Genomic DNA, 20,156 nt, shown 5'->3' with positions numbered 1-20,156 from the left:
TTTCGGATGGACTGACTAGATCTCCTTGCTATCCAAGGGACTCCCAAGAGTCTTCTCCAACATCACAGTTCACAAGCATCAATTCTTCGGTGCTGAAAAATCATAGCTTTGACTAGATGGACCTTTGTCAGCAAAGTAATGTCTCTGCTTTTTAATATGCTGTCTAGGTTGGTCATAGCTTTTCTTCCAAGGAGAAAGCATCTTTTAATTTCATGGCAGTCACCATATGCAGTGATTTTGGAGCCCCAAAATATAAAGTCTGCCTCTGTTTCCATTGTTTTCCCATCTATTTGCCATGAAGTGATGGGACCAGATGCCAAGATTTTAGTTTTCTGAATCCTGAGTTTTAAGCCATCTTTATCACACTCCTCTTTCACTTTCATCAAGAGGCTCTTTAGTTCTTCACTTTCTGCCATAATGGTGGTGTTATCTGCATATCTGAGGTTATTGATATTTCTCCCAGCAATCTTGATTCCAGCTTGTGCTTCATCCAGCCCAGCATTTCTCACCATGTACTCTGCATATAAGTTAAATAAGCAGGGTGAAAATACATAGCATTGACGTACTCCTTTCCTGATTTGGAACCAGTCTTTTGTTCCATGTCCAGTTCTAACTATTGCTTTGTGACCTGCATAAAGATTTCTCAGGAGGCAGGGAGCAACTAACATCAATTAATTGAACTAGGCAGTCTTTATTATAGCTATTACTGCCATTATCTATCTAATTGAGATGGTATGTGTAGGCAAGCAAAATGTTCTATTTTAAAATAATAATTCTTGATGATGTATAAATTTGTCCTTAAATTAACAGCTGAGAATCAATACAGCAGTCATCTCTTAGCTTGATCACTCTTTTTCTGGGACTATCTTCTCTCTCATAGAGGACCCCACCATTCTGACCATAGGCATCTGTCCATGACAGGTCAATCAAAATAGTCTACCCCTCTAGCCACAGTGATTGGCTGAGGTTTGGGCACATGACCAGATAAACAAAATCACAGAATTATTCCATGAGATTTTATGTTTTAGAGCTGAAATGAAGACAGACCATGGAGCTATAAGGATGGAATTAGAGTAAGTTAGCAACAGTCTCATCAGTTTCATGGTGAAAGCCTGATTGTCATAAGTGAGACTAAAGTCAAGAAAAACCAAGAGAGATGATGACAGAAGGTGAGAGAACAAACCCAGTTGCATAAACTCCCTAATTCTATTCCTTGAGGTTCCCACTCTTGCCCTGGTTTCTGAAGCTCTTTCTTGATTCCATGAGAAATACTCTTTAGTTACATATGCCAATAAATCACAAACTAACTTTTTAAGCTAGTTGACTTATGTGTATATACTCTGCAAGAATCAACTAATTAAACAACATGTTATTTATTTCATTAAGAAATTCTAACAATGATAGGTCATCTATATACCTCAAGCAGAAACACAGATATTACCCATCTTTGATCAGATGTTCCTTAATTTCAAGAACAATGTAAAATGAACATATACTAGTGCTTTGATTGAAATAAATTCTATACAAATGAGCCCACAAAAGCTTCCACATATATTCTTAGGAATGTATGGGATGATGGAAATGAGAGAAAGTTTTCTAAAAGTAGATAAAATCCAAAGTCTTCACAGTTCTGACATAGAGTACAAAACCATAATACCTGAGCACCAGCCTAGATTAAGCTATATTGTCCAAAAATACACTTTATAGTACAATAATCATATAATCCAAAAAGGAACCTGGTTAAAAAGGATAGAAACTTTCAGTTAGATATATTATTATAGACAAGACAGCTTTGGTGTCTGTCAGATTTAGCAGAACTACTGGCAGCAAAGCAAAATGAATAATCAATAATGCTTAAAATGCTGTCATTGGAAAAATCGTTCCCATATCAAACGAAATTTATCTTCAGAAAAAAAGGATAACAATATAAAAACTCTTCTATTTTGATTAATAATTACTAAAGGTCTCCAAGATACTCTAAAATTGAAATTTAAAAAATAGGCCATAAAAAAAATTAACTAAAATAATCTACCTGTAGTACGAGAATGTACAGCTCTATGGAAAATAACCACATCAAAAACCACTGTTTATCCTCTGCTGACTGGCATTTTTAAGAAATTCAATTCACCATAGCAACTTGTCTTAACACCAGCAGATAAGTACAGGCTATATTTAGATATGATTGCTTTCCAGACGGCAATCCTGCCTTTCCTTCATATTTAATGTCATGATCCAAGGGACCAAAATATCATTCAATCAGACTGTAGTGTGAAGACAAGTATACTCAAGGGGATGAAGCTGTGTTTCAGAACTATGACGAGAACAGCTTCCAAAGGTGCTATGATTTGTAAAGAAGCATATATATGTAAATAAAATTTTTACATCTAAAAAATTTACAACTAGATGCAATACTATTTTGCCCAATTTTATCTTTGTTCTTAAACATTAAATGCTGTCATCAAATGCTAATGATTTGTACTATCAAAATACATTTCAGCTAGAAGGGTTTTGTTATTATTTAATTAGTATGTGACACTTCCAATTTGGAACCTTCTAATTAAACAAGAAAAAACCTTTTACCCAAAAGGAATCTTTTACAGACTATGTATAACAAGAGCAGTAGTAATACAAGTAATACAATACACTATATGAAAGATTAATTGATGAAAATGCTATTGTTACAAAATTACCGTGGATGTATTTGTACTTTATAATCTTTGTAATGATAGTGAAAAGAATTTCTATTTCACTAATAAGTAACACAGTTTACTTCACAAGGTACCAAGTATCATAATAATCATAGTAATAATCACAGAGAGTACCTTTTATTTTTCTTTACTCTCTAGATTAGCTGCATCAAAATTATTAAAGACAAAAGAAGTGAAGTTCAATTAAAAATACTAAGAACATTATCTCTCATACCCATTAAGACGGCTATTATATTAAAAAATGAAAATAAAAACCAACAGAAAAGTGTGTATTGATGAGGAATGGCAAAATTGAAACACATATGCACCTCTGGAGGGAATATAAGTTGTTGCAGTCATTATAGAAAACACTATAGCAGTTCTTCAAAACCTTAAAAACAGAATTACCATATGATATAGCAATTCCACTTCTGGGTATATATCCAAAAGAATTGAAATCAGTGGCTCAAGGAGATATTTGCATACTCATGTTCAGAGCAGCATTATTCACAATAGTTAAGAGGTAGAAGCAACTCAGTGCTCATCAATGTATGAATAAGTAAACAAACTGATATATATATGCATAATGGTATATTATTCAACCTTAAAAAGGAAAGAGATTCTGACACATGATAGAATTCACTTGAGACAACTGTGCTAACTGAAATAAAAGACAAAAAGTCACAAAAAGACAAATATTGTATGATGCCACTTATAAGAGTCCTACAGTATTCCAAAACTATTGAAACAAAAAGAACTGTGGTTGCCAGAGGCTGGGAAAAGAGGAAAATAGGGAGTTAATATTTAATGAATTTTTGTTCAACACTGGAACAATTGAAAATATACTCTGAGCAACAGAAAGAAAGATAACAAAGAGTGGCATAATTGTCATGTTTTGCAAAATTCTTTCCCTATTTGCTCTATGGAAAAAATTACTAATATCTTACATTATGAATTATATTTCTAATATCCAGAGATGGCCAATTCTTCTATGAATTAAACAATTCTTCCTCTAACTCATTTACACATCACATATATACAACGGACCTAAATTTTTAAGAGTTTTTGCAAATTAAGCAAGATACATACATCTACAACCAACCACACACACACACACAATTAGCATCAACACAATGAATACTACAATTAAGTGTTCAATTTCTATTAGTCTTTTTCATTCTTCTATTTCCCTCTTGATTATTAAACAGCTTTTAATAATTTCTATAAATGAACCTGAGTTCAAATAATTATCTCTGCTAAATGGTTTATAAGCAAAAAAAACCTTAAAGCATCAATATGGTAGTATGTTTTATCTTTCATATTCACCAAACAATGGAAACTTGAAAGCATCTTTGAGAATCATAACTATAGAGAACACAACTGATATAACTTAAAAGTATGTTATATTGGAGGAGGAAATGGCAACCCACTCCAGTATTCTTGCCAGGAAAATCCCATGGACAGAGGAGCCTGGCAGGGTTGCAAAAAGTCAGACACAACTTGAGCTACTAAACAATAACAACAATAAATGCTGGATTGGCTAAAAGGTTAAAAAAAAAAAAAAAAGTATGTTATATAAAGTATCTCTTTTTCACAGAGTAGTCAGTTCTCCCGCATAGATAACAAGAAAAAGTATAAATGAATTTGTATGATTTAAATAGCATATAACTCTCCACTTAAAGAGAACAAAAATTAATGGTATCATGCTAAGAATAATTCCTTATACGTATGAAAATTATGTATCATATTAGTTATGTTTCTAATGTGATGATATGTGTGGGTATGCTAAGTTGCTTCAGTCATGTTCAACTCTTTGTGATCCTATGGACTGTAGCCCAGATATGTTTCTAATAGGGTGATGACAGCAAGCTAAATTTGACAACATTTTTCAATGTGCCATTGAAGACAACAACTAAAACAAGAAGTCTTATAAAACAATTCTAACTGACAAATTATGCATACAGCAGAAGAAATCATTCTTAAAATATTTATAAACATAAACAGAAGATATATTATTAAAACTGTTGTTTATTTCAAAATTTAATATGCATATAAATTACTAATTCAAATAAACATTTCTGCACGTTATTAGCAAAAAAGTGAAAGGTTCTTCTACTTGGTCTTATATGTAACACCTACAGGACTACACTAGAAATATTCTTAGAGAAACTACCCAAAGAAGAGAGCTTCTCAGGTATTCCCCATCACAATCTTGCGACAAATCAGATTCTGCTCTCATTACTACAACAGATAAAAAGTTAGTAGCAAGACAAGAAAGTCTTGCTTAAGTAAGGATTCACAACTTTCTCATTTTTTTTTCCTCCTTCCATACCATCCCTCCTTCATCATGTTCACACAATATAGCTCACTCAGTTCACTCAAGCCCAATAATTACTTTTACTACAATGATTTTACAGATATTTTATACCTGCTCACTTATGTGATTAAGACATACAATATCACTGCGAGTGTCACATTGACCAAATTAGCCTGGGATCTCCTCAATCTACTTTTTCCTTCTCTCTTTCTAACAGTATTAGTGACTGAAGTACAGTTTTTTTCACACATCAACTCCTTTCATCATCAGGAGCTCAAGTAGGTGAACCATAATACAAATCTGACAGGCATATTTACATATGGAGCATTCATTTAATATACATATCTTATTCTATTAATATTTTTATTTGGAACATTTATTGAAATAACATACAATTTTAGCAACCCTTATACTTGTCAGGAAAGAAAGTGAAGTCGCTCAGTCGTGTCCGACTCTTTGCAACCCCGTGGATTGTAGCCTACCAGAGTACTCATTAAATGCCAGTGATTTTTTGAGGAAGTTCTTTCAGAAAACTTATTTTTCACATATTTCCTACTTAATGTTACAACCAAAGCAATTCACATAGAACCATACAGTAGTGCACATGAATTAATGAATGAAGTAATTAATGAACAAAGTAACGAATTATGTCAAGAGTTTGGGAGTCTAGGCCGGAAAAAGAAGTAGCTGGCTTAAAAAAAATCCTTACCCAAGAGATACAAAATATTGCTACAGGATAGTAACTCAGAATAAAATATTCCCCATTATAACAACCAAAAAAATAATTATTTTTCCACACCAAGCATTACTTTCCCTAAAGAATTTTACCAAGAAATCTATCTCTAAAAAATGAATCAGTCATTCATAGTACATTTTGACAATTTTTATTAAGAAAAAAGTTCTTTCCCAATCAAGTGTTAAGGGCAAAGACAAATTCTTGCTCACTGAACTCTTACATTCAACACGAATGCCAAGAGACTAACGCCAACTTAAGGAATGATGTTAAGCTAAGATATCTGACTACTTTAAAACAGAGCCTCAGAATTACTTTGTCCACTCAATGTAATAGTGGTCTGAGATAAATTTATCTTAGAATACTAAGATTAAAATCATATTTTAGTGATAGATTACCTGATGAATACTGTTCTACATTCTATAAAGAGGTACCAAAGTATTTCAAAATACTATAACTCATTATTATAATCCATTATTCAAATGTAATTCTCCACAGCTTTTATATCATTGAAGTCCATATAAGCACATTTTTCCCACAAACACTGCATTAAAAAGATATATAATTACATTGCACCAAAAATATACCTTATAAATAATACAATAATGGAATAATTTATTTTATTCATTCAAGTGGATGAAATCTTTCAATGATATTATAAAGTTTCTTTCCATATACTCATGAACATGTTATTCAATATTCATTCACTAGGAATATTTATATCCACATAGAATAATTCTATTCTTCATTAAATACTTATAGAATTGAAAGAACAACTTGTCAATCTTCATTTCAATAAAAATCACGTAGAAAGAGTACTGACAATCCTTTTAAATGAAGAAAAGAGAGACATTTTAAAAAAGAAAAAAATTTAGAAAGTTGGGATTGAAAACTCATTTACGAACTCACAACAATGAGTTCATTATAATAACTTCAATATTCAATATTCAATAATTTTCACCATTCTGTCTTGTAACTATATTTTTTAAAATGACTTGGACCATCATTAAAGGAATCAATAACCTTCAGGTTCAACACACTCTTGTGTTTTATTCCTCACATTTTAAATGAATTACTAGTAAAACTTGTATGAATATAGATTACACGTAATGTGGAAGATCAATTTTTTGTTGTAATATATTTTACTGAATGCATTAAATATCACTAAGGAAAGCATCTGCCAGCACTCGATTTTCTTTTCCTGCTGTCTATGGCTTAATTAGTATTGATTATTTTTTTAATAAAAGAGGATCTTACTGAAAGGATATGTTCCTACAGAAGATAGCATGTTTGATTTGGAGTTTAATATATAACTGCAAAAGAGTTTATTCATGAAATAGAAAGTGACATTATACTCTGATATGAAATATGTTCTGATAAAGAATGGAATTGACTTATGATCAAGAACATTAAAAACTGAAACCTACTGAACTCCTCAAAAATCTTGTGCTACATACAACTTTCAAATGTAAAACATCACAAATATATTCAATATAGTCAAGTACATTGTTATTATAAATAATTATTCTACATTTTTAATTATACTTACAAATTATTATTGCAAGTTATTCAAAAATGTTTAAAACTGATGTAAACGAATTCAATCTTGCCTCCCCAAGCAACTAAACTACTGATCATCTGCCTAGTATCTACTGCCACATTGGTAAGATATCATCAAACATTAGTAGATACTCTTTGAAAGTCAATCATTAATCTCATTATCTCTTCTTCTAAAATCTCTTCTATTTCTACACAGGAAGTGTTTCATAACTTCACTTCTGTTGGAACTGTTCTATGTGCTTCATTACATGTAACAAATTGTTAGAAAAGAAGAAATTAATCAACCTGAAATTAGTGCTCGGTTACAACTCTTCTGAGAAAAGTCACACCAAGTTTTAATTTACACTTAATACTGAAAACCAAATACTCACAAAGAAGGATCTTGTACGAGATCTTTGAGATTTATCCCACTGCGATCTTCTGCAAGATTTCTGAAGCAACTATCACTCACTAAACAGGAAAAGGAGAAAGGAAAATTAATTTTTGTTTACATTTCAGTTAATTTACTACTATCCAAAAGGGATTTTGAAATTAAAATTGGTTATTGGGATAGGTCTTTTCTAAACATCAAGAATGATTAATTTTGGGGCCTGGTAGATTAGCAGCAAATATTAATATTCAATAAAAAGCCAATAATCTAAGCACAAGACTTTACATAAATACAATATATAAAAGAGTGAACATATGGGTCTAAATTTTATTCTTACTTTTACAAAATCAATTTACCAGTCTAGTAGCAAGTCACTGCTTTCACAAAAACTAGAGGAAAAAAATGATAAACTATGCCCCAACATCATATTTTTAAAGGGAATAGAGAACTTTGGATTTAAAAAAAAAACGGTAAACTAGGAGAAAAGTGCAATCTGTTTTTGGGTAAGCTGAGCTGCCCAATTGTTTCATTTCTGAAAGGATTTGCCATTTAAACATAAGAATTAGAGAGAGGGACACTACTAAGAAAAAGATAAACCAGCATAGTTTTTGATAGCTCATGGGCTGGCAATGACAGACTGGAATCCCATGGGACCCACAAAACACAAGAAAATTTTCTTCTGGGAGATTTGCTGAGGGCTAGGATTGCATAAGAGGATTTGGGGAAAGGAGAAGAGAACAGGACATAGGGCAAATGTTCTCTGTAGTGTTGTGGTGGTTAAGAGATAAAGTCGACTCTGCCTACCATGTCTAGTGTACAATTTCTCTCGATCTCCCCTCGATATATTTGCTATCAACCAAACGCATCCCACCTTGAGAGGGAAGATGAGTGAAAGGGGGAAGAAGCCAAATGGTAGAGTAAAATCTCCAATAATTTCACAGCACATTAGTACAAAGCCACAGCAGAGAGAAACGACTGCAACACAATAGGTTTGGCCCTTAATACATTTAAAACCAGAGGCAGACTGAATATATCTAAAGCTGTCACTTAAACCACCCAGTTCAACTTGTGGTTGAGTTGAGAGGGTTAACACTTAATCATTTCTTTCTAATATAACATTGAGAGAAAGTAATATTTACATCAATTTCTATGATTGTATGATAAACAGTATTTGACACAAAATATCATGAAGGGCACAATATGTGACCAATACCCAGTTGAAAAAATAATGTATATGTCAACCCACAATAATACAGAATTCGAAGACAAGGACTTGAAGAAAAATCTAAAGAAAACTGTAAGTTAAAAAACAGAAAAACATTCACAGTAGATGAAAATAGGAACATTTCAACAGAGAATTAAAATCTATGCAAAAGACTCTAACAGTAATTTTAGAACAGAGAAATACACTATCTGAAATTAAGAAATCTGTGCCTGGATTTTAGAGCCCAACTCAACACAGCAAAACACAGGATTAGTGAACTTGAAGAGATCAACAGAAAACATTCAAACTGAAGCAAAAAGAGAAAAAAAATAAAACAAACATGAGACACGCTGGAATCAAACAGCCAATGAGACTATAGGTGAAAAGAGAATGAGGAAGATGCAATATTTTCAGAAAAAACAGTTAAGAACATTCCAAAACTGATATAATACATTACTCAATGACCCAGGGAATATAGCCAAGTCTGTACTGGAAAATGTGAAAGAAAATCACACTCAGCAGTCAAACTGCTGAAAATCAAAGATAACAACAAAATCTTAAAAACAGCAAGGACACATCAACTTCTAAGGAAAAACAATAAAACTTACAGCTGAGTATCAAACATAAACTATGGAACAAAGAAGACAATAGAACAATATAGTTAAAATGCTGGGGGGAAAATCTAGAATGTAAGTCTATACCTTGATTAAACATCCATCCTAAAATTAAAGATGAATTAAAACTCTACTCATATTTTAGGATAAATATTAAGTGATTATTTCCTATATTAAGCTAACATGTTATATGCTATATATATATGTTAAATGCTATATATATAAAACATATGCTAACATATGTTAGCATAAATATTAAGCAGCTATTTCCTATTTTAATTTAACAGTTTCATTATGTATCTCAGCCAATTCAAATCTTCTTAAGGAGCAAGAAGAATATAACATTTGCCTTGCTCCTTTCAAAGATCCATTACCTAATATTTTATTTGGATTTTATAGTCCTTTTGCTTACAGCTCAAAATTATAAGCTCTCTAAATCTGAATCTTCCTCTGATACAAATGATAAATGCATAAAATGATGCATTTAAAGGATGGATCTCAAGTTGAAATCAAGTTTATATTATTTTTATTAAATGCAAAAAGATTTCCTTCACCTTTTTTTCACAATGAGATAGGCAATTTTTATCAATATATAATTTTCTTTCCATATTTGACAGACACTGATACCAACCTGTTGGTTTGAGACAAATTCTGTTTTTCTTAATTTTAACACAAATACTCATTATTACATTATTTCCTAATTAGAGCCAAGTGGAAAAAAATAAAATGTTGCCACACGATAAGAAAAGTTGGTTTCCAGTTGAGCTGAACTTGAAGCAATAATATATTATATCAAAACATTTGTTCTCATAAAGTTTCCTGCCCAATTTGGAAAATATGAGAGCTTAGTTACAAACTTCAAGAACCAGAAAGTTTTGAAGGCTTAACTAAAATAGAGTAAATCTTCGCTTCTATAAAGGTTTGTTAGACAGCTATTGAAATGAGTTTTACTAAAGGAGGTAAATACTTTCTAAACTTCATATCACATCCAAATTTTAAGTTAAAAACAGAATAAAGAATCTAAATATCAATACTTTTTCAACAAATAGTCCAAAACTTTACCCGCCTAATATATGTATTAAGTTTAAGATATATTTCAACAATGCAACAAATTTTGGTTTTGAATTACAAATAAGAACATTTTCAGAAACTAGTGACTGTACTTCTTTCATACGTAAATCACATCCAAATCAACCAGTTTGGTCATTATATTTTTCTGTTGTTTTTTCCCCCAGTATATGCCAACCAAAGGAATTATTATGCTTTTTGTCCCAATGATTAATAAACACCACAAAATTAAGAGCTGGGTCTTGGGAACACACATATTTGTCAAGAAAATGTCACTTTCTATAATCACAGTGTGAAAGTTTAGTGGAAAAATGTCAGTATGTTGTAATTTTAAAATATGTCAAGAAATATGAGCACTTGTTTTATTTTGAAAATATATAGTTTAAATAACTGGTAAGAAAATTTAACTCCATAATTCTTGGTTTCATTTTAAAATAAATCTCTAATGTACATTTTTTATTATTTACATGAAAGTCATATAACACAAAATTAACAATTTTGAAGTGGACGATTCTGGGACATTTAGTTTATTTACAATGTTGTACATCTCCACCTCTATTTCCAAAACATTTTCATTATCCCAGAGAAAACCTGGTACACATTAAACAGCAAGTTCCCATTCTTCCTTTCCCTTCCCCAATCCCTGGCAACCATTAATCTGTTTTTTGGTCTCTATGGATTTAATTATCCTAGATATTTCATACAAATGGAAGCATAAAATACATGACTTTTTGTGTCTAGATTCTTTCAATGAGCATAATGCTTTCAAGGTTCATCCACGTACAGAGAAAAATCATTCCTCTTTACAGTTAATAATACGCCATTGTATGTATGTACCACTTTTGTTTATCCATTAATCCTTTGTTGGCCATTTGCTTCCACATTTGGTTATTGTGAATAGGCTAAATGAGCATCCATGTACAAATATTTGAGTGCCTGTTTTCAATTCTTTGTAGTTCAGTTCAGTCGCTCAGTCATGTCCAACTCTTTCCGACCCCATGAATCGCAGCACGCCAGGCCTCCCTGTCCATCACCAACTCCTGGAGTCTACCCAAACCCATGTCCATCGAGTCAGTGATGCCATCCAGCCATCTCACCCTCGCCATCCCCTTCTCCTTCTGCCCCCAATCCTTCCCAGAATTAGGGTCTTTTCCAATGAGTCAACTCTTTGCATGAGGTGGCCAAAGTATTGGAGTTTCAGCTTCAACATCAGTCCTTCCAATGAACACCCAGGACTGATCTCCTTTAGGATGGACTGGTTGGATCTCCTTGCAGTCCAAGTGACTCTCAAGAGTCTTCTCCAACACCACAGGTCACAAGCATCAATTCTTCGGCGCTCAGCTTTCTTCACCGTCCAACTCTCACATCCATACATGACTACTGGAAAAACCACAGCCTTGACTAGACGGACCTTTGTTGGCAGAGTAATGTCTCTGCTTTTCAATATGCTATATAGGTTGGTCATAACCTTCCTTCCAAGGAGTAAGTGTCTTTTAATTTCATGGCTGCAATCACCATCAGCAGTGATTTTGGAGCCCAAAAATTATCCCCAGAAACAGAATTGCGGGATTATATGGAAATTTCATGTTTAATTTTCTGCAAAATTGTTTTCCAAAGAAGTTGCACTATTTTACATTCCACCAGCAATGCACAAGGATTCCTTTTGCCCACAATCACAGACATTATTGTCTGTCTTTTCTAATTAAGTCATAATAGTGAGGTACAAAGTATTATCTCATTGTGGTTTCCCTTAAGACAAATGATATTCAGCATTCTTTCATGTGTTTGTTGGATATTTGCATATTTCTTTGGAGAAATGTGTATTTAAGTTCTTTGTACACTGTTAGTTGTTGTTTAAGGTTGTTGAGATATAAGATGTCTTTATATACTCTGGATACTAGAACTAGATATATTTACAAATATTTTCTCCTGTGGTTTATCCTCATGCTCTCTAGATAATGTTTTTTAATGTACAAATTCAATGTATCTTTTTTCTTTGATAGTTTGTGATTTGGTGTCTTATTTAAGAAACCACTGCCAAATCCAAGGTCATGAAAAACTTTTCTTTTATTTTCCTCTAATAATTTCAAAACTTTAACACATATTTAGGTCTTTTATTCATTTTCAGTTAATGTTTGTACATGGTGTGAAGGGAAAAGTCTAGCTTCATTCTTTCACGTGTGGGTATCTAGTTGTTTCAGTAGCATTTATTAAAGAGAATGTTCTTTCCCCATTGAATGATCTTGGCATTCTTCTGAAAACTGAAATAATCACAGGCACAAGAGGTTATTTCTGGACTCAATTCAATAACATTGATCTATTATGTTATTATCACACTGTTTCTACTACTGCAGCTTTGCAATTTTTAAATTGGGAACTGTGAGTCCCCCAACTTTTTCTTTTTTCAAGATATTTTTGGCTACTCAGCATGTCTTACAATTTCATATGAATATCAGGATTCGAATCAATTTCTCAGGACAAATAATGTCCCCATTTTAAGTAGATTCATTTTAAGATGAATTTAACTATTACCAATTATCTATCCACATTACCAGTTTATGTTTTTCTCCATGTCCAAGTCCTACCATTGTCTACTCTCTAGGAGAAAAGTTCCCTGAATTTTCCTAAAAAGGATGCAAACTAAGTACACAGAACTACTGAAAAAACTGAAAAAGTAAAAACTGCCATCATAGAAATAAGGTAATTTTGTTAACGTATCCAACCAAAAATTACAACTCAAAATGATCAGCACAGTTCAGCTCAGTCGTGTCCGACTCTTTGTGGCCCCATGGACTGTAGCATGATCAAAAACTCCCAGAGTTTACTCAAACTCATGTCCATTGAGTCAGTCATGCCATCCAACCATCTCATCCTCTATCGTCCCCTTCTCCTTCCGCCTTCAATCTTTCCCAGCATCAGGGTCTTTTCAAATGAGTCAGTTCTTCGCATCAGGTGGCCAAAGTATTGGAGTTTCAGCTGAGCATCAGTCCTTCCATGAATACGCAGGACTGATTTCCTTTAGGACAGACTGGCTGGATCTCCTTGCAGTCCAAGGGACTCGCAAGAGTCTTCTCCAACACCACACTTCAAAAGCATCAATTCTTCAGCGCTCAACTTTCTTTAAGTCCAACTCTCACATCCACACATGACTACTGGAAAAACCACAGCCTTGAGTAGACAGACTTTGTTGGCAAGGTGATGTCTCTGCTTTTTAATAGCTGTCTAGGTTGGTCATAACTTTTCTTCCAAGGAGCAAGCATCTTTTAATTTCATGGCTGTAGTCACCATCTGCAGTGATTTTGAAGCCCAAGAAAATAAAGTCTGTCACTGTTTCCACTGTTTCCCCATCTACTTGCCATGAAGTGATGGAACCAGATGCCATGATCTTACTTTTCTGAATGTTGAGTTTTAAGCCAACTTTTTCAGTCTCTTCTTTCACTTTCATCAAGAGGCTCTTTAGCTCTTCTTCACTTTCTGCCATAAGGGTGGTTTCATTTGCATATCTGAAGTTATTGATACTTCTCCCAGCAATCTTGATTCCAGCCTGTGCTTCATCCAGCCCAGTGTTTCTCATGATGTATTCTACATATAAGTTAAATAAGCAGGGTGACAATATACAGTCTTGAAGTACTCCTTTCACTATTTGGGACCAGTCTCTTGTTTCTTATCCAGTTCTCTCTGTTGCTTCCTGACCTGCAAACACATTTCTCAACAGGCAGGTAAGGTGGTCTGGTAGTCCCATCTCTTTCAGAATTTTCCACAGTATGTTGTGATTCACAGAGTCGAAGGCTTTGGCATAGCCAATAAAGCAGAGGTACATGTTTTTCTGGAACTCTCTTGCTTTTTCAATGATACAATGGATGTTAGCAATTTGATTTCTGGTTTCTCTGTCTTTTCTAAATCCAGCTTGAACATCTGGTTCACATAGTGTTGAAGCTTGGCTTGGAGAATTTTGAGCATTATTTTACTAGCATGTGAGATGAATGCATTTGTCCAGTAGTTAGAGCATTCTTTGGCATTGCCTCTCTTTGGGGTTGGAATGAAAACTGACCTTTTCCACTCCTGTGGCCAATGCTGAGTTTTCCAAATTTGCTGGCATATTGAGTGCAGCGCTTTCACAGCATCCTCTTTCAGGATTTGAAATAGTTCAACTGGAATTCCATCACCTCCACTAGCTTTATTCCCAGTAATGCTTGCTAAGGCCCACTCGACTTTGCATTCCAGGAGGTCTGATTCTAGGTGAGTGATCACACCATCATGATTATCTGGGTCAAGAAGATCTTTTTTGCATAGTTCTGTGTATTCTTGACATGTCTTCTTAATATCTTCTGCTTCTGTTAGGTCCACACCATCTCTGTCCTTTATTGTGCCCACCTTTGCATGAAAAGTTCCCTTTGTATGTCATTTTCTTGAAGAGATTTCTAGTCTTTCCCATTTTATTGTTTTCCTCTATTTCTTTGCATTGATCACGGAGGAAGGCTTTCTTTTCTCTCCTTACTATTCTTTGGAACTCTGCATTCAAATGGGTATATCTTTCCTTTTCTCCTTTGCCTTTCCCTTCTCTTCTTTCTTCAGCTATTTGTGAGGCCTCCTCAGACAACCATGTTGCCTTTTTGCATTTCTTTTTCTTGGTAATGGTCTTGAACCCTGCCTCCTGACAATGTCACAAACCTCCGTTGATAGTTCTTCAGGCACTCTGTCTATCAGATCTAATCCCTTGAATCTATTTCTCACTTCCACTGTGTAATCATAATGCATTTGATTTAGGTCACACCTGAATGGTCTAGTGGTTTTCTCCACTTTGGTCAATTTAAGTCTGAATTTGGCAATAAGGAGTTCATGATCAGAGCCACAGTCATCTCCTGGTCTTGTTTTTGCTGACTGTATAGAGCTTTTCCATCTTTGGCTGCATAGAATATAATCAATCTGATTTTGGTATTGACCATCTGATGATGTCCATGTGTAGAGTCTTTTCTTGTGTTGTTGGAAGAGGGTGTTTGCTATAACCATGTGTTGTCTTGGCAAAACTCTATTGGCCTTTGACCTGCTTCATTCTGTACTCCAAGGCCAAATTTGCCTGTTACTCCAAGTATTTCTTGACTTCCTACTTTTGCATTCCAGTCCCCTATAATGAAAAGGACATCTTTTTTGGGTGTTAGCTCTACAAGGTCTTGTAGGTCTTCAAAGAACCGTTCAACTTTAGCTTCTTCAGCATTACTGGTCAGGGCATAAACTTGGATTACTGTGATATTGAATGGTTTGCCTTGGAAACGAAGAGAGACCATTCTGTTGTTTTTGAGACTGCATCTAAGTACTGCATTTCAGACTCTTTTGTTGACTATGGTGGCTACTCCATTTTTTCTAAGGGATTCCTGCCCACAGTGGTAGATATAATGGTCATCTGAGTTAAATTCATCCATTCCAGTCCATTTTAGTTCACTGATTCCTAGAATGTCGATGTTCACACTTGCCGTCTCCTGTTGACCACATCCAATTTGCCTTGATTCATGCAGCTAACATTCCAGGTTCCTATGGAATATCATTCTTTACAGCATCAGACTTTACTTCCATCACCAGTAACATCCACAACTCGGTGATGTTTTTGCTTTGGCTCCGTCTCTTCATTCTTTCTGGAGTTATTTCTCCACTGATCTCCAGTAGCATGTTGGGCACCTACTGACCTCGGGAGTTCATCTTTCAGTGTCCTATCTTTTTGCCTTTTCATACTGTTCATGGGGTTCTCAAGGCAATAATCCTGAAGTGGTTTACCATTCCCATCTGCAGTGGACAACGTTTTGTCAGAACTCTCCACCATGACCCATCTGTCTTAGGTGGCCCTACATGGCATGGCTCATGGTTTCATTGAGTTAGACAAGGCTGCAGTCCATGTGTTCAGATTGGTTAGTCTTCTGTGATTGTGGTTTTCAGTCTGTCTTTCCTCTGATGGAGAAGGATAAGAGACTTACGGAAGCTTCCATAATAATGCTAATGTTGATATTCAAAAGTTATAGTATGATATTATGATAGTCATTTCATAACTACCAATGTTTCTTTAATCTTAAGTAATCCAAGCTGTTGTGTATTGCTGTTAAAAAGTAACATATCCTATGCTGAGAAAAGTTAAAAAAAAGATGCAAAATCTGCTTTCCCAATATTTGCAACATATGCTTTCTGAGTTCAAGCTACAGTCTGAGGTCTGAGTAGCATTTTTTGGATCTGACTCAAGTGGAAAAGAATTCTTTCGTATTTCAAAATCCACTTAATAACTGTTCAACTAAGGAGCTTCCACCTTATCTTCAAATGTACATTGATTATTATGCAAGTTTACTGACTCCTGGTTTATAGGAACAAAGGAGGATTACCACACACTATACAGAGCTAATCAATGCAATTCCTAGCACGTGCATTAGTGTAACATATGTCCATGGCTATGCACAGAAGAACACAAATTACAGAAATGATTTATGCTCTCTCTGTTGTTTTTTATATCTCTGACTAAAGCCCATTAACAAAACTCAAATTATGAGGAAAACTTCCAAATATCTTCATTCATCCTCATATATGTTCACGTACCAATCTTAGGCAATGAGAGATCACTGAGGACTCAGTAGGGGGCCAGAAATACCATGCTCACTCAGCAGTGCCTTAGAGGCCCTATCTATAGAGTATGAAAGGAGGTAAAATGGAGAATCTGACTTCTAGCCCTGCGCTTTGTTCAGTCGTTTCAGTCGTGTCCAACTTCTACCGCAGTCTGGCATAAAGAAGAAAGTTTATCTCCCTTTACCTGCCTGGGTAGTATCTGAATAAACCAGCTAAAACAGAAGATTTACATTACAGTTCATAATGTAATACCCCAAAAGTCCAGGTTTCAACAAAAAGTTAGCTGTCACTATAGATCAATGAAATAGAATAGAGAGCCTAGAAATAAACCCTCACATCTATGGTCAATTAATCTCTGACAAAGGAGGCAAGAATATACAATGGAGAAAAGACAGTCTCTACAGCAGTTGATGTTGGAAAAGCTGAACAGCCTCATGTAAATCAATAAGATTGCAATATTCCCTCACACTATACACAACAATAAAGTCAAAATAGCTTAAAGACTTAAATATAAAATATGACACCATAAAACTCCTAAAAGAGAACATAGGCAAAACATTCTCTGACATAAATCATACCAATGTTTTCTAGGTCAGTCTCCCAAGGAAACAGAAATAAAAGCAAAAATAAACAAATGGGACCTAATCAAACTTATATCCTCTTGCACAGCAAAGGAAACCATAAACAAAATGAAAAGACAACCTATGAAATATTTGAAAACAGTGTGGCCAACAAGGGCTTAATTTCCAAAATATACAATACGAACAGCTCATATAGCTCAATATTTAAAAAACAAACAACCCAACCAAAAAATGGGCAGAAGACCTAAACAGAAATTTCTCCAAAAAAGACATAAGATGGCCAACAGGCACATGAAAAGATGTTCAATATTACTAATTATTAGAGACATGCAAATACAAAACTACAATGATATAGCATATCACTCTGGTCAGGATGGCCATTGTTAAAAAGTCGACATATAAGAAATACTGGCGAGGGTGTGAGGAAGCCCTCCTACAGAGTTGCCAGAGTTGCTGTATGATCCAGGAATCCCACTTCTGGGCATATATTTGGACAAAACTCTAATCTGAAAAGATACATGCACCCCAGTGTTCACAGCAGCACTATTTACAATAACCAAGACATGGAAGCAACCTAAATGTCCACCAACAGATGAATGGATAAAGGGGTCATTCATATTCACACACACACACACACACACACACACACACACACACACACACACGTGTATGCAATGGAATGTTAATCAACCATTAAAAAGAATGAAAATAATGCCATTTGCAGCAACATAGATGGACCTAGAGATGATCATATTAAGTGAGGCGAATCAAAGAAAAATAGCATATATCACTTATATGTGGACTCTAAAAATGAACTTATTTAAAAAACTGAAATAAACTCATAGAAAACAAACTTATGGTTACTAAAAGGAGTGGGGGAGGGATAAATTAGGAGCTTTGGATTAGCAGATACAAACTACTACATACAAACTATATAAACAACAGCAAGGTACCCTGTATAGTACAGGGAACCATATTCAATCCACTGTAATCAATTATAATGGAAAAGAATATGAAGTGTGTGTGTGTGTGTGTGTGTGTGTATATATATATATCTGAGTCACTTTGCTGTACACCAGAAACTAACACAGTACATCTACTATACTTTCAAGAAGAAAAAAAAAAACCAGATAAAAAGTCAATTGTCAGAAAAAAAAGAAACAAGAAGATCTAAAACTGAACGAAGAAAGACAACTGATAGGTGCCAACACCAAAATGGAAAAAAATGTTTAATCAGAGAAAAATAGACCAACAAATAAATAAATAAATAAACGAAGCCTCAAGGCTCTATAGGACAATAACAAAAGACCTTACTTTCCTATCATTTGAGTCTTAAAGGAAAGGAGAAAATGTGCAGGGCTGAAAAGGTATTTGAAGAAATAATGGCTTGAAAACTTCCCAAATTTGGCAAAAGACACAAATATACAGATGCAACATGCTGAGCAAACCTCAAACAGGATAAACAATGAAATGTATACGAAGGCAAATCACAGCCAAACTTCTGAAAACTAGAGACAAGGAAAACATTGTGAAAACAGTGAGAGAGAAACTACACCATATCAACAGCAGAAAAACAATTCAAATGGCAGCATCAGAAACCAGGGAGGCCAGAAGGAAGAACTTTTTCAAAAGCTCAAATAAAAGAACTATGAACTTGCCTCTTACAGCCAGTGAAAATATCCTTTAGAGGTGGAGAAGCAATTATAACATTTTCAAATGAAGTAAAACCAAGAAAATTTGTGAGCAGCACATTTACCCTAAAGAGCTAGATCTGAGAAAAGATAAATTAACAAACCTCTTACTAGAATGACAAAGAAAAAAAAACAGAAGACACAAATTACCAATATCAGGAATAAAACAGGAGATATATGACTATAGACTTCATAGAAATCAACATAATAATAAAGGAATCCTCCAAACAACTCTAAAGACGTTAAATTTAGCAACATAAATAGACCCATTTCTCAAAAAGCAAAGACTACTACAACTCACCCAATATGATATAAATAATTTGAATAATGCTACAACTATTAATAAAATTGAACTTACAATTTAAAATCTCCCCAAACAAGAATCTCTAGTCTGGGAAGACTTCAGTGGAAAATTTGTCAAATATCTACAGAACAATTAATACCAATTCTATATCATCTCTTCCATAAAACAAGTGGAGTGAAAACTTCCAAATTGATTTTATAAAGACACTATTACCCTGATGCAGAAACCAAAGACCAAAAAACAAAAAAACCTCTACAAATGTTTACTATGTGAATATAGACTCAAAAGATCCTTAACCAAATGTTAGCACACACCATTCAGCAATATACAAAAATTACACACCATGATCAAATGGGATTTATTCCAAGGATGCAAGACTGTTAAAAAATTCAAAAAACAATTAATGTAATCCAACATAGTGACAGGT

At 34.1% G+C, this 20,156-nt stretch overlaps 1 protein-coding gene across 18 annotated transcripts in view; it reads right to left on the bottom strand.

The window, feature by feature from the left end:
- The window catches only part of GPHN (gephyrin), a 525,210-nt gene that overhangs the window by 402,026 nt on the left and 103,028 nt on the right, over nt 1-20,156 (bottom strand). For all 18 annotated transcript variants that reach the window (XM_081513386.1, XM_081513387.1, XM_081513388.1 and 15 more), the window contains exon 2: nt 7,669-7,747. Coding sequence is in view for 15 of the 18 variants with exons in the window: in XM_081513368.1 (XP_081369494.1) it covers nt 7,669-7,747 (79 nt within the window). In the remaining 3 variants the exon portion in view is untranslated. The remainder of the gene's footprint in view (nt 1-7,668; nt 7,748-20,156) is intronic.

Source organism: Giraffa tippelskirchi, chromosome 7 (genome assembly GCF_054371585.1).
Source record: "Giraffa tippelskirchi isolate mGirTip1 chromosome 7, T2T-mGirTip1v1.2.pri, whole genome shotgun sequence".
Classification (NCBI taxonomy): Eukaryota; Metazoa; Chordata; class Mammalia; order Artiodactyla; family Giraffidae; genus Giraffa; species Giraffa tippelskirchi.
This window is presented reverse-complemented; position numbering and strand designations above follow the sequence as displayed.